General features: G+C 40.9%; 1 protein-coding gene across 3 annotated transcripts in view; it reads right to left on the bottom strand.

The window, feature by feature from the left end:
- Positions 1-226: 226 nt before the first annotated feature.
- The window catches only part of TNFRSF11B (TNF receptor superfamily member 11b), an 87,387-nt gene continuing 75,102 nt past the window's right edge, over positions 227-12,511 (bottom strand). For all 3 annotated transcript variants that reach the window (XM_073330262.1, XM_073330263.1, XM_073330259.1), the window contains 3 exons: positions 6,837-7,031; positions 6,022-6,246; positions 227-1,300 (listed from right to left, as the gene is read on the bottom strand). In XM_073330262.1, coding sequence (XP_073186363.1) covers positions 912-1,300; positions 6,022-6,246; positions 6,837-7,031 — 809 coding nt within the window. In that variant the 3' untranslated portion in view covers positions 227-911. The remainder of the gene's footprint in view (positions 1,301-6,021; positions 6,247-6,836; positions 7,032-12,511) is intronic.

Here is a 12,511-nt window from a genome sequence, read left to right as displayed (position 1 = left end):
ATGCTACCAGAATACTGATATCTAATCCCTTTGCATTCGTGTTGTTCAAGTATCAGTGACTACACAAGATATTGGGGCACTGGAGAAACAGGCCCTATGTCTTCAAAACAGGGAGCAAAATCTGTAGGAAAACATCTCTGTCAGATTTGTCCATTTCCGATGAGAGAAACCACATAAACAGACAAAAGATAAGCTGAAAAAATTAATTGTTTTATAAAATAAGACCCTACAATCATATCTGAACATCCAGTTTTTAAATATGATACATTCACTTTCTCACAGAATATTTAAATATTCAGGTCATTTATGGTATATTTCTCAGACTATTTGAGTTAAAAACTTTGGATAAATTAAACAACACCTACCAAAAGATACCACAACTTATACACATAAAACTAAGTAACAATTTTAAAAATATCCACAAAGTAAAGAAAGTAGGATCTCTTAGGAAATGCTACATAATTTCTGCTTAAAAATATACTTGATCATTTTAGTCTATCTTGAAAATATAGTTTGTATTTAATTTCTCTTTCTAAATTTAAGTCTCATATAATTTCCATTTAAGTTAATAAATATGTACAACAAAAACCTTTATATCAGTGAATATAAATAGTAAATACTGTATTAGGCCTGGTCCAACATTCTTTGCTCACTCAATGACTTCAGTGGTACTTTTCGATTTTAGATGCCAAAGGCTGCAGATCAGGACCTAAATGTCATCAAATGATTATAGCTTTTACAGAAGTGACTTTATAATAAAAAAAGCTCTAAGCTCTGAGAGCTTAGAGCCATTCCAGTCATACATTTCTATAAATAATCACGTACAATGTAGGGGAACAATGTTCTACGTTAATTACTGCTAACAGTAATTAAGGGGAAATAGTGGAGAATGAATGGAAAAATATCTTGAATTAGACACCTCGTTTTTTTACTGATTGGACTTGGTTCCCTATCATTTCAAAAAAGAGTTTTTGGTATAATTGGTACATTTTAAAACTGTGAAGCAACTTGACCACCTTCTTCAGACTTTGGATAGGTTTTCTGGGAAAGTGGTAAGCTTTCAAATGCTTTACCCCATGCGTTAGGGCCTTAATTGTGTCTTTATCAGTGTTTTTTATTCTCCACAGGTTAAGAAGCTTTGGAATTTGTTCCGTAGGTTTGCACAGCTTCATAGTGTGCTGAATATCTTCTTTTCTTACTTTCTTTCCTGGTAAATTCACCATCAGAATGTTGAGATGTTCAAAGGTTAGATTAGCCTGGCTAAGATGTTTTAAGACGCTGTTTTCACAGAGGTCAATACCTACAAAAAGCAAGGAGGGACATTCATATGATTCATTACTATTTTATAATGGCTTAAAACAAACTCTAAAGTCAGAAAAGGACATGTACCCACTAAATGTTTCCTAGTTTTATTTCCAAATAACCCTTTTAGTATTGCTGTTTTAACTCTCAGTCTTAGAAAGCACTTAAGCATGTGTGTAACTTTCTTCATGTAAGTAATCCCAAGTTACGCACATACTTGCTATCACACATTTATTTCTACAATTTTGTAATGCTCATCTTGACATATGTACAGTGCATGAGGCAGGGCTCTGTATCTCACATTGCACTACATGATGTTTTACTCCTGATATACAGGAAATGCCGAGACATTGTAGCTATAACTGTCACTGGTGCTTCAGTTCCAACATAGCATCAGCTCCAGCACAGACACGTTACAGTGATATAAACAGACATAGATTAAAAACAGTTTCTCAAGGACACCATTTCAAATCCATTCCTTGTAGAGCAAAAGTCATTCAAATCTGATGGTTGCTGATGGTGGCTCATGTGAAAAGGGTTTGGTAGTTTTCAGTGAAAACTGCAGCAACAAGTGTTAACATCACAAAAACTGCCACCATAAGCTCCCCTTTGACACTGATGGTGGCCGTTTCAGCAGAAAGGTGAAGGAATGAGTAGGGATCATAGAATCATAGAATCATAGAATATCAGGGTTGGAAGGGACCCCTGAAGGTCATCTAGTCCAACCCCTTGCTCGAAGCAGGACCAATTCCCAGTTAAATCATCCCAGCCAGGGGTTTGTCAAGCCTGACCTTAAAAACCTCTAAGGAAGGAGATTCTACCACCTCCCTAGGTAACGCATTCCAGTGTTTCACCACCCTCCTAGTGAAAAAGTTTTTCCTAATATCCAATCTAAACCTCCCCCACTGCAACTTGAGACCATTACTCCTCGTTCTGTCATCTGCTACCATTGAGAACAGTCCAGAGCCATCCTCTTTGGAACCCCCTTTCAGGTAGTTGAAAGCAGCTATCAAATCCCCCCTCATTCTTCTCTTCTGCAGGCTAAACAATCCCAGCTCCCTCAGCCTCTCCTCATAAGTCATGTGTTCTAGACCCCTAATCATTTTTGTTGCCCTTCGCTGGACTCTCTCCAATTTATCCACATCCTTCTTGTAGTGTGGGGCCCAAAACTGGACACAGTACTCCAGATGAGGCCTCACCAATGTTGAATAGAGGGGAACGATCACGTCCCTCGATCTGCTCGCTATGCCCCTACTTATACATCCCAAAATGCCATTGGCCTTCTTGGCAACAAGGGCACACTGCTGACTCATATCCAGCTTCTTGTCCACTGTCACCCCTAGGTCCTTTTCCACAGAACTGCTGCCTAGCCATTCGGTCCCTAGTCTGTAGCGGTGCATTGGATTCTTCCATCCTAAGTGCAGGACCCTGCACCTATCCTTATTGAACCTCATCAGATTTCTTTTGGCCCAATCCTCCAATTTGTCTAGGTCCTTCTGTATCCTATCCCTCCCCTCCAGCGTATCTACCACTCCTCCCAGTTTAGTATCATCCACAAATTTGCTGAGAGTGCAATCCACACCATCCTCCAGATCATTTATGAAGATATTGAACAAAACCGGCCCCAGGACTGACCCTTGGGGTACTCCACTTGATACCGGCTGCCAACTAGACATGGAGCCATTGATCACTACCCGTTGAGCCCGACAATCTAGCCAGCTTTCTACCCACCTTATAGTGCATTCATCCAGCCCATACTTCCTTAATTTGCTGACAAGAATACTGTGGGAGACCGTGTCAAAAGCTTTGCTAAAGTCAAGAAACAATACATCCACTGCTTTCCCTTCATCCACAGAACCAGTAATCTCATCATAAAAGGCGATTAGATTAGTCAGGCATGACCTTCCCTTGGTGAATCCATGCTGGCTGTTCCTGATCACTTTCCTCTCATGCAAGTGCTTCAGGATTGATTCTTTGAGGACCTGCTCCATGATTTTTCCAGGGACTGAGGTGAGGCTGACTGGCCTGTAGTTCCCTGGATCCTCCTTCTTCCCTTTTTTAAAGATTGGCACTACATTAGCCTTTTTCCAGTCATCCGGGACTTCCCCCGTTCGCCACGAGTTTTCAAAGATAATGGCCAATGGCTCTGCAATCACAGCCGCCGATTCCTTCAGCACTCTCGGATGCAGCTCGTCCGGCCCCATGGACTTGTGCACGTCCAGCTTTTCTAAATAGTCCCTAACCACCTCTATCTCCACAGAGGGCTGGCCATCTCTTCCCCATTTTGTGATGCCCAGCGCAGCAGTCTGGGAGCTGACCTTGTTCGTGAAGACAGCGGCAAAAAAAGCATTGAGTACATTAGCTTTTTCCACATCCTCTGTCACTAGGTTGCCTCCCTCATTCAGTAAGGGGCCCACACTTTCCTTGGCTTTCTTCTTGTTGCCAACATACCTGAAGAAACCCTTCTTGTTACTCTTGACATCTCTTGCTAGCTGCAGCTCCAGGTGCGATTTGGCCCTCCTGATATCATTCCTACATGCCCGAGCAATATTTTTATACTCTTCCCTGGTCATATGTCCAACCTTCCACTTCTTGTAAGCTTCTTTTTTATGTTTAAGATCCGCTAGGATTTCACCATTAAGCCAAGCTGGTCGCCTGCCATATTTACTATTCTTTCGACTCATCGGGATGGTTGGTCCCTGTAACCTCAACAGGGATTCCTTGAAATACAGCCAGCTCTCCTGGACTCCTTTCCCCTTCATGTTAGTCCCCCAGGGGATCTTGGCCATCCGTTCCCTGAGGGAGTCGAAGTCTGCTTTCCTGAAGTCCAGGGTCCATATCCTGCTGCTTACCTTTCTTCCCTGCGTCAGGATCCTGAACTCAACCAACTCATGGTCACTGCCTCCCAGATTCCCATCCACTTTTGCTTCCCCCACTAATTCTACCCGGTTTGTGAGCAGCAGGTCAAGAAAAGCGCCCCCCCTAGTTGGCTCCTCTAGCACTTGCACCAGGAAATTGTCCCCTACACTTTCCAAAAACTTCCTGGATTGTCTATGCACCGCTGTATTGCTCTCCCAGCAGATATCAGGAAAATTAAAGTCACCCATGAGAATCAGGGCATGCGATCTAGTAGCTTCCGTGAGCTGCCGGAAGAAAGCCTCATCTACCTCATCCCCCTGGTCCGGTGGTCTATAGCAGACTCCCACCACTACATCACTCTTGTTGCTCACACTTCTAAACTTAATCCAGAGACACTCAGGTTTTTCTACAGTTTCGTACCGGAGCTCTGAGCAGTCATACTGCTCCCTTACATACAGTGCTACTCCCCCACCTTTTCTGCCCTGCCTGTCCTTCCTGAACAGTTTATAACCATGCATGACAGTACTCCAGTCATGTGAGTTATCCCACCAAGTCTCTGTTATTCCAATCACGTCATAGTTCTTTGACATCACCAGGACCTCCAGTTCTCCCTGCTTGTTACCAAGGCTTTGTGCATTTGTATATAAGCACTTGAGATAACCTGTTGATCGCCCCTCATTCCCAGTATGAGGCAGGAGCCCTCCCCTCACAGACATACTCTTTCCAAGAAGAGAAAAGCATGTTTGCAGGGGTACGTGTGAGACTTTGAATTGCCAGTGCCCACACTATTCCTCTTCGTGGATATCTAAAGGGTATAGGTCTCTCAAGCCAGCACCTATAGTGCCTTGCTTATATCTGGGGCCCTATCAGATTCACGGTGCATTTTGGTCAATTGCACGGTCGTAGGATTTAAAAAATCATAAATGTCATGATTTCAGCTATTGAAATCTGAAATTTCACAGTGTTGTAACTGTGGGGGTCCTGACCCAAAATGGGTTAGTGGGCAGAGGGTGGGGGTTTGCAAGGTTATTGTAGGGGGATTGTGGTATTGCCAGCCTTACTTCTGCACTGCTGCTGACAGTAGCGCTGCCTTCAGAGCTGGGCGGCCAGAAGCCTGGCTTGGAAGGCAGCGTCACCACCAGCAGCAGCGCAGAAGTAAGGGTGGCCTGGTAGGGTATCGCCACCTTTACTTCTGCGCTGCTGCCTGCAGAGCTGGACCCTTGGCCAGCAGCCTCCACCCTCTGGCCGCCCAGCTCTGAAGGCAACGCAGAAGTAAGGGTGGCAATCCCGCGACCCCACTACGATAACCTTGCAACTCCCCCACAACCCATTTTTGGGTCGGGACCCCCAGTTTGAGAAATGCTGGTCTCTCCTGTGAAATCTGTAGAGTATAGGGTAAAAGCACACAAAAGACCAGATTTCACAGTCCGTGATGTGTTTTTCACAACCATGAATTTGATAGGGCCCTACTTATATCATATACTGTGAGCCTGGTTTCCCCTGATCTGTACACACCCCGCTCCCATTGACTTCTTTAGTTCTTGCTCCGGTGTAAATGAGGGCAGTATGGACCCTGAGTATCACAATATTTCCTTCTCTTATGGTCCCAAAGGGGAATTGATTTACACTCCATACATATTACTCAATAGGGTCACATAGACTGCGAGTCTGGGCAGAATTTGGTCCTTTCTGTTGAACATAAAGGGTTAAATTCTGCACACAGTTGCACCTACACAGTTCCCATTGGCATCAGTGTGAGCAGTGTGCCCACCACCCAGGGCAGAATTTGGCTCCAGGAGATTACAAAAGTGCTATTTGAAAAGTTACTTCTAAATGTGTTTGCTACGCTGTCTGAATTACCTTGAATGATCTTCTTGACCATATCCTGTTCTTTGTTTTGCTGCTTCCATAATTTCAACAGTTGGAACATCTGTTCTTGAGAACTACGTTTTTGTTTAATCCTTTCTATATTTTCTGCATTAATCTTTGTCCCAGGCAAACCGTCCGTTAGTACATTCAGCCAGTTAGGGGTGAGTTTTTCTGGAACAGCAAACCTGAAAAGTGCTTCCTCGCATAGGGTTACATCTGAAAACAAATCAGAGAGAAAAAGATAGGTTAAGTCCTGGAAGTGAAGGCTAGAAGGGGCCAGCAGATCATCTAGGCTGATTTCCTGCACATCACAGGACACACTAATCCCCACCCAGTTACTCCTGCACTGACCCCAATAACCTGGATAGACTAGAATTACAGCTTTCAGGAGAGGTTAAACTATTGTGCGCCACAAGCACATAACAAAAGGGACCAAGGTACACCAACGCCCGAGGCCCCTGCAATGATAGGGAATTGATTTGGTGAAATAAGCCAAGATGATCCCAGCAAGTGTCTGAATTCTTCTGAAATTGTTTGTCCCTAACAAAACATAGAGGGTCCAGAATTGTAAGAAAAACTATTTTAAAACCATGTTTAAAATAAGGGACTGGTCTTTAGAGCTATGAAATATATGCTTCTTACCCCTTCTATATCATCTAATCGACAGTAACTAGATTTTAAAGTTTTCCCATCACCGTAGTATCTGAGCCCCTAACAGTTTTAATAATTTTTATCATAGCCATTGCTAATCCCATTTTAATAATGCTTGTTGGGATACTTACACTACACTTTGGCATTATACATACCTATTCCGCATTTTTGAGTTGATGTGTCCGTGTTTTCATGACACACATTGTCATGAATCGCATTGCCCTTCAGTGCTATTTTATGACTTGGTGCACTGCAGTTTGTGTGTTTTTGGCAGGCTGCTTTGGATGAAGTTTCATTTGAGAAGAATCCTTCTGGACATCTCTGGCAAATGGTGTCACTCTCAGGGGTGCCTTTCGAAAAACAAAACCCACTATCTTTTATAAAAGATACATATTGTGTGTGAGTTTTTGTGCACCAGGAAAGAAAATAGCAAAAAATAAACCATGACTTCGGATTTTCATGCTTTCTCGTTCCTACTTGAACACTCACTTGGAAGATATTTGTATAATTTTGAAAACTTGTCTCTCAAATTCAGATGCTCATGCTACAAAAGTATGTTAAATAATATTTTTAAACACACTGGCTTCTCACCCTTGCATACATTTGTAAATTAGCACCAGATAACTTGACTTTATTCAAATGTTTACAAAAGGTGTCTGACCTTCAATTTTCCTCCATATACATTTTTTTCTGAGAATCAATTAAAGGGCACAAAACATTGGTCCAAATTCTGCTCCGTTACATCTGTGCAGACAATCACTAAAATAAATTACTCTGTTTGTAACTGAGTAGAATTCAGCCCATTTTTTTAAATCTGTTGCAGGCAGGTTCTTCTTTTTGTGTGTGTTCTGTACTATAATTTGAATACAGTTTACATATTGGCCTTTAAATTAAAACCATTCATCCATTGTGACTTTCCTCACTTCCTTTATATATGCATATTTGTGGAAGTTTCTCCAATAAATATTTTTAATCTCTCAAATATGAATTTCCAAAGTTATAACAAATTATGCCATTGCATAATCTAAATGAGTTTCCAAAGCCTTTAAAAGTAAGTTGTTGTTCAGTAACATGGTAAATTCAAGATTACATATTGACCCTTCTTTCTTGGATTGATTATATTATTCTATACTTGCCTAATAGCTAATAATTATGTATGATCAGGAAAAGTATATAGACAGTATTTGCCCTAACTGCTGTTATAAAGAATATTTATTGTCCCACAGTTAAAGAACTGAGACAACATGGAACATTACTGCACCACATTGACTGAAAGGGAGAAAATTAATGTATGAAACTTAAGCCAGGCAGCTACTGTGAAGAGTCTATCAAAGGAAATTTCTGGTTCAAATCAAAGCTCATACAATATATCCCCAATTCAGCAGTATATTCCTATTCAGCTAAGTATTTAAGCATGGTCTTAACTTTAAAGCACATGCTTAAGTCTCCTTGACACCAATGAGACTTAAGTATATGCCCAAAGTCAAACACATGAGTAAATGCGTCATTAAATAAGGATGCACTTAAAGACACGGTCCCTTCTGACCTTAAAGTCTATTAGTCGGTAGTCTAAACAACGAGGAGTCCTTGTGGCACCTTAGAGACTAACAAATTTATTTGGGCATAAGCTTTCGTGGTTTATAACCCACTTCATCAGATGCATGGCATGATGCATCTGATGAAGTGGGTTATAGCCCACGAGAACTTATGCCCAAATAAATTTGTTAGTCTCTAAGGCAACACAAGGACTCCTCGTTGTTTTTGCTGATACAGACTAACATGGCTACCCCTCTGAAGTCTATAGTCTATTATTCAATTCTTTGCTGGAATTGAGGACTATATTTGCATTTGAAAATGCCTCCATCTAGTGTATTTTAGGAGTACTTGCTGTAAAAGCTAAATGCACAGAGGTTTGCGTAAAAATAAGCAAATCCACCTTTGCTACAATTTTACATTTCTAAGACTTGCTTAGAAACAAAAGGATATGAATCTCTGAGTTTTCAAGTAGCCAAGAAATAAAGAGTATATTTATATATACTCAAACGCAGAACTTCTGCTTTCACTAGATAATGAGTAAAAACATGTGCAGGAGAGCAAGAGCTCTCCTTGTTCATATCTTAACTTCAAAAGTGATTCTGTGCAATTACTTAAAAGAAATTAATTTTGCAATAGCCAACCCTCTAAAAGGTAGTGACAGAATAATGCACCACAGAAGGCTACATAGAGATTTTCCTTTTTAATCTGCTAATATTACGCAATGACAGCTGCCATAAACAATATGAAAGTCCAACTGACAGAGATCTGCACATTTCAGATGATTGGGCATCAACTACCATTGCTAAGAGAATTTCTGGTGGACTTTCCCCTACCATGGATATGCTGCTTTTTCAGGTTGTTCCTTCCAAAGAGATTAGCATCTCCATATTTTGGGAGATGGAGATAGATTGTCCTCATTCCCAGAAATACTTGCAGGAGGGGACAAAGTACATGGAAACTCCAGTAGGTTGCAGAGTTTCTTCTGCATCTTCCTCTGAATGGGAAAGGAGTAGGGTGGGTGATCTGGAAACCCAGCAAAGTCCTAGGTTCTACATGGTTAAAGCAGTATGGCACCTCTGGTGCACTGCTCCTCCAGCCTCCCTCACTTAGAATTTGTGCTGCCATTGACTGTCCCCCTGGTGCCCGCTTGAGGGGAATAGCAGGTGCACAGTGAGAGCTAACACTGCTTTGATCTGCATTAACTCCCAAGTGGATTTCTCCTAGGAAGCCTGCCACATTATTGGGCACCATAGTGCAGAGAGTGGCGAAGGCTTGGTTTGGATTTGACAGGATCAGATCTCAAAGATTGTTCTTGCAAAATGGTCCAAAATGGCAGAAACGTTGCACGATCAGGTGATCTCATGTAATTTCTGTCATTTTGGGGTGAAATGTCCTGAGAATAGATGTTACTGTGTGATTTCAATTGCATCCATACCCAAACCAGAAAACAAGCCCCATGTAGTTTTGATCTGACCTAGAATCAAAGATATAATGACTGATTTAGGTCGACAGATTAAATTCCTGTTCTTCTTTGCAATTTGAAGGTACTTTTGCTTTTGGGGTTCTAATTTTGGCCCAATTCTAGTTCCTTATCAATCCTTCGAAGGAACTCATATTCTAGTTAAAATGAATTTCAAAAGTAAGAGGCATATGTTATTAAAACTACAAAATAGCAAACCTTAGTAAAGTACAAGAACTAAACAGACCAGAGAGCACCAGTGTGAGAAACAATCTGATCAGTTTACAAAATACATTAAAATAAGAAATTTCCAGTTGCCAGAATCAATTTTGTAGGACAAAGAGGCTATATATACTATAGTATAAATATAGGAACAGTCCCAGAGAAGGTGAGGTCCTTTTGTATCCAAAAGAAACAAATAATGTGCAATGAGTTCTCTTGGATGGCTGCTAAATTAACAGCGTCTAATAGTCTGACAGTAGGATCACTTCCCAGAATAAATATGCTTTGATGGTGTAGATAATATTTGGCCAGCAGGGTGACCTCTGCTTTGATTCCCTTGCCACAGAAAGATTTATAGTGCCACCAATGCATGCCTTGTAGCCTGGGTGCCAGGACTAAGATCATGGAAGAAAAATATACTTAATTTTATAGTGCTATACTTCAATGGATCTCAAAGCACTTTACAAAGATGGTTAATTGTCCTTTATCTGCAGTAACAGATATGGAAACTGAGAAGCAGAGAGGTTAAGTGATTTGCCCAAGGTTACACTGAGGCAGTGGCAACTGGGAGCAGTAGTCAGATTCCGATTCTCCAGCCTGCATCCCAGCCACTGAACCACATTGTTTCCATATCTGATTATGAGGCATATTTTTGATAGACTAAGGCCACACTCCACCCTCAGTTACACCAGTACAAACACATTGTGTTCAGTGATGTTGCATAGATGTAACTGAGAACAAAATTTGGTTCACTGTTTTTAAGTTTTCCAGCAATTACCTTGTCTTAAAAACCTGAAGATTATAAAAGTTATTGTGTTGCCAGAGTCTGTATCTCTGTTTCTTGTTTGAGGCCAACTTGCCGTTTAGTTGATGCACTCTGCTGTAGTTTGGGAACCCATCTCTCCAAAAGATTATGTGATTAGATCATTTGTCTTCTTCTGGAAGCCTAACACATTTGGCTTGGTCTTGGATTGATGACTTCAGTTTTGTTAGCCATTATTTTATTATCCTTTGATGGCTATAGTAAGCAGGCTTCCCACACAACTCAGACTTCTTTTGTGAGTCTTTCAAATCGACATCCTTATGTACTTTGTTTCAGGCCCCTTGACTCTTGCTTCTAACCTAGCTGTAAAAGCCACTACATCAAACTTCTTATCTAGCAATGCTTCTGCAATCTGCATACCAATGAATAGTGTAGCTCTAAAAGTTTCAGCTAATGCTCCTATGATATTTAATCTCTTGCCTCTTTCTGTATGAGCATGACATGGAAAGCAGTTCTGCAACTTTGGAGATTGGGGCATTACAGTTGAAAAAGACTTATTTCTGAGACATTCCTTTGTTTTCCTGTGTCTCCTTCCCTTCATTCTCTTCTCCAGGCAGTAACCAATCTCAAGTTTGTACCTGCCTCTATTCTTATTACTGCACGTTTCTATAGTACCTTCCATCCAAGGATCATGAAGTTCTTGACAAACATTAGCGTGTTAAGCCAAAGAACATATTGTGTAAGAGGTGACCATTATTACTCCAGTCTACAAATTAGGAAAATGAGCCACAGAGAGGTTGAATGATTTGCCTGAAGATCATACAGGAAACTATAGCAGAATTGGGAATACAACCTATATCTTCTGACTGCCGGTCCTGTGTCTTAATCTGCATTATTTTATCAGCTACTATCAAGATATTGGACTATTTTAATGGTATCTGGTTTAAGCACAAGAATTGCCATATGTATACATTTTGATATCAATTGGGTGACAATAAAACCTTGGATCACATTCTAGTTCAGACACTCTTGACTAAACTCCTCTGGGATGTATGTGTATTTAGGAGTATTGATTTGCTCCTAATAGCAACAATGATGTTCTGTTTAATAAAGTGCCAGAGACATGTATGTATTGCATTGAAATGCTTCAATGCTGATAAGTTTCATGTTGAAGTAATTGTTAATAGCTACATGGTAGCGATTTCCAACAAATATTGTATATTGGATAACCAGTTGTGTACCGTGAAAGAAGAACGGGATTCTTTATTTCGGGATTCTATCACAAAGACTGCTGGAGAACAACTAGGACTAAGGAGAATGAAAAAGCAACACTGGATTACAGATGATACCATCAAATTATAGGAAAAAAAGAGGTGCATTGCAGAATGGATGCACTGGAAAGTCAGAGCTGAGTCAGTGATGAGGAGAGGAAATGGGCAATACAGGAAAAGAAATGTCTTGAACAAGTAGTCACGAGGGCTTGTCAAAGTGATTGTAAGCAATGGTGGACTCATATGGCACAGTGCACTGAGGAAGCCTCTAAAAGACATGATCAGAAATGTGTCTTTGACACTTTGAAATCCTAATGGGACATCTGTTCTCACAGCTTCTTCCAGTTAAGAACAAAAATGGAGAGTTCTGTCACGATATTGATGCACAACTTAAGCATTGGCATGAGCATTATTGTGAATTAGTGAACAGATCCCCATCAAGGCATAACCTTTAACTTAATCCAAAAATGAACCCTGTAGAAAACAGGCTGGTGACATTAGAAGAAGTGATGCTTATGGTCAAACAGATAAAGCACCTGGTCTTGACAATACTTCATCAGAACAGCTAATGAGAGGAGG

The sequence above is a fragment of the Lepidochelys kempii genome, chromosome 2 (assembly GCF_965140265.1).
Source record: "Lepidochelys kempii isolate rLepKem1 chromosome 2, rLepKem1.hap2, whole genome shotgun sequence".
Taxonomy (NCBI): Eukaryota; Metazoa; Chordata; order Testudines; family Cheloniidae; genus Lepidochelys; species Lepidochelys kempii.
Note: the sequence above shows the minus strand (reverse complement) of the source record. Positions and strands in the feature narration are given on the sequence as shown.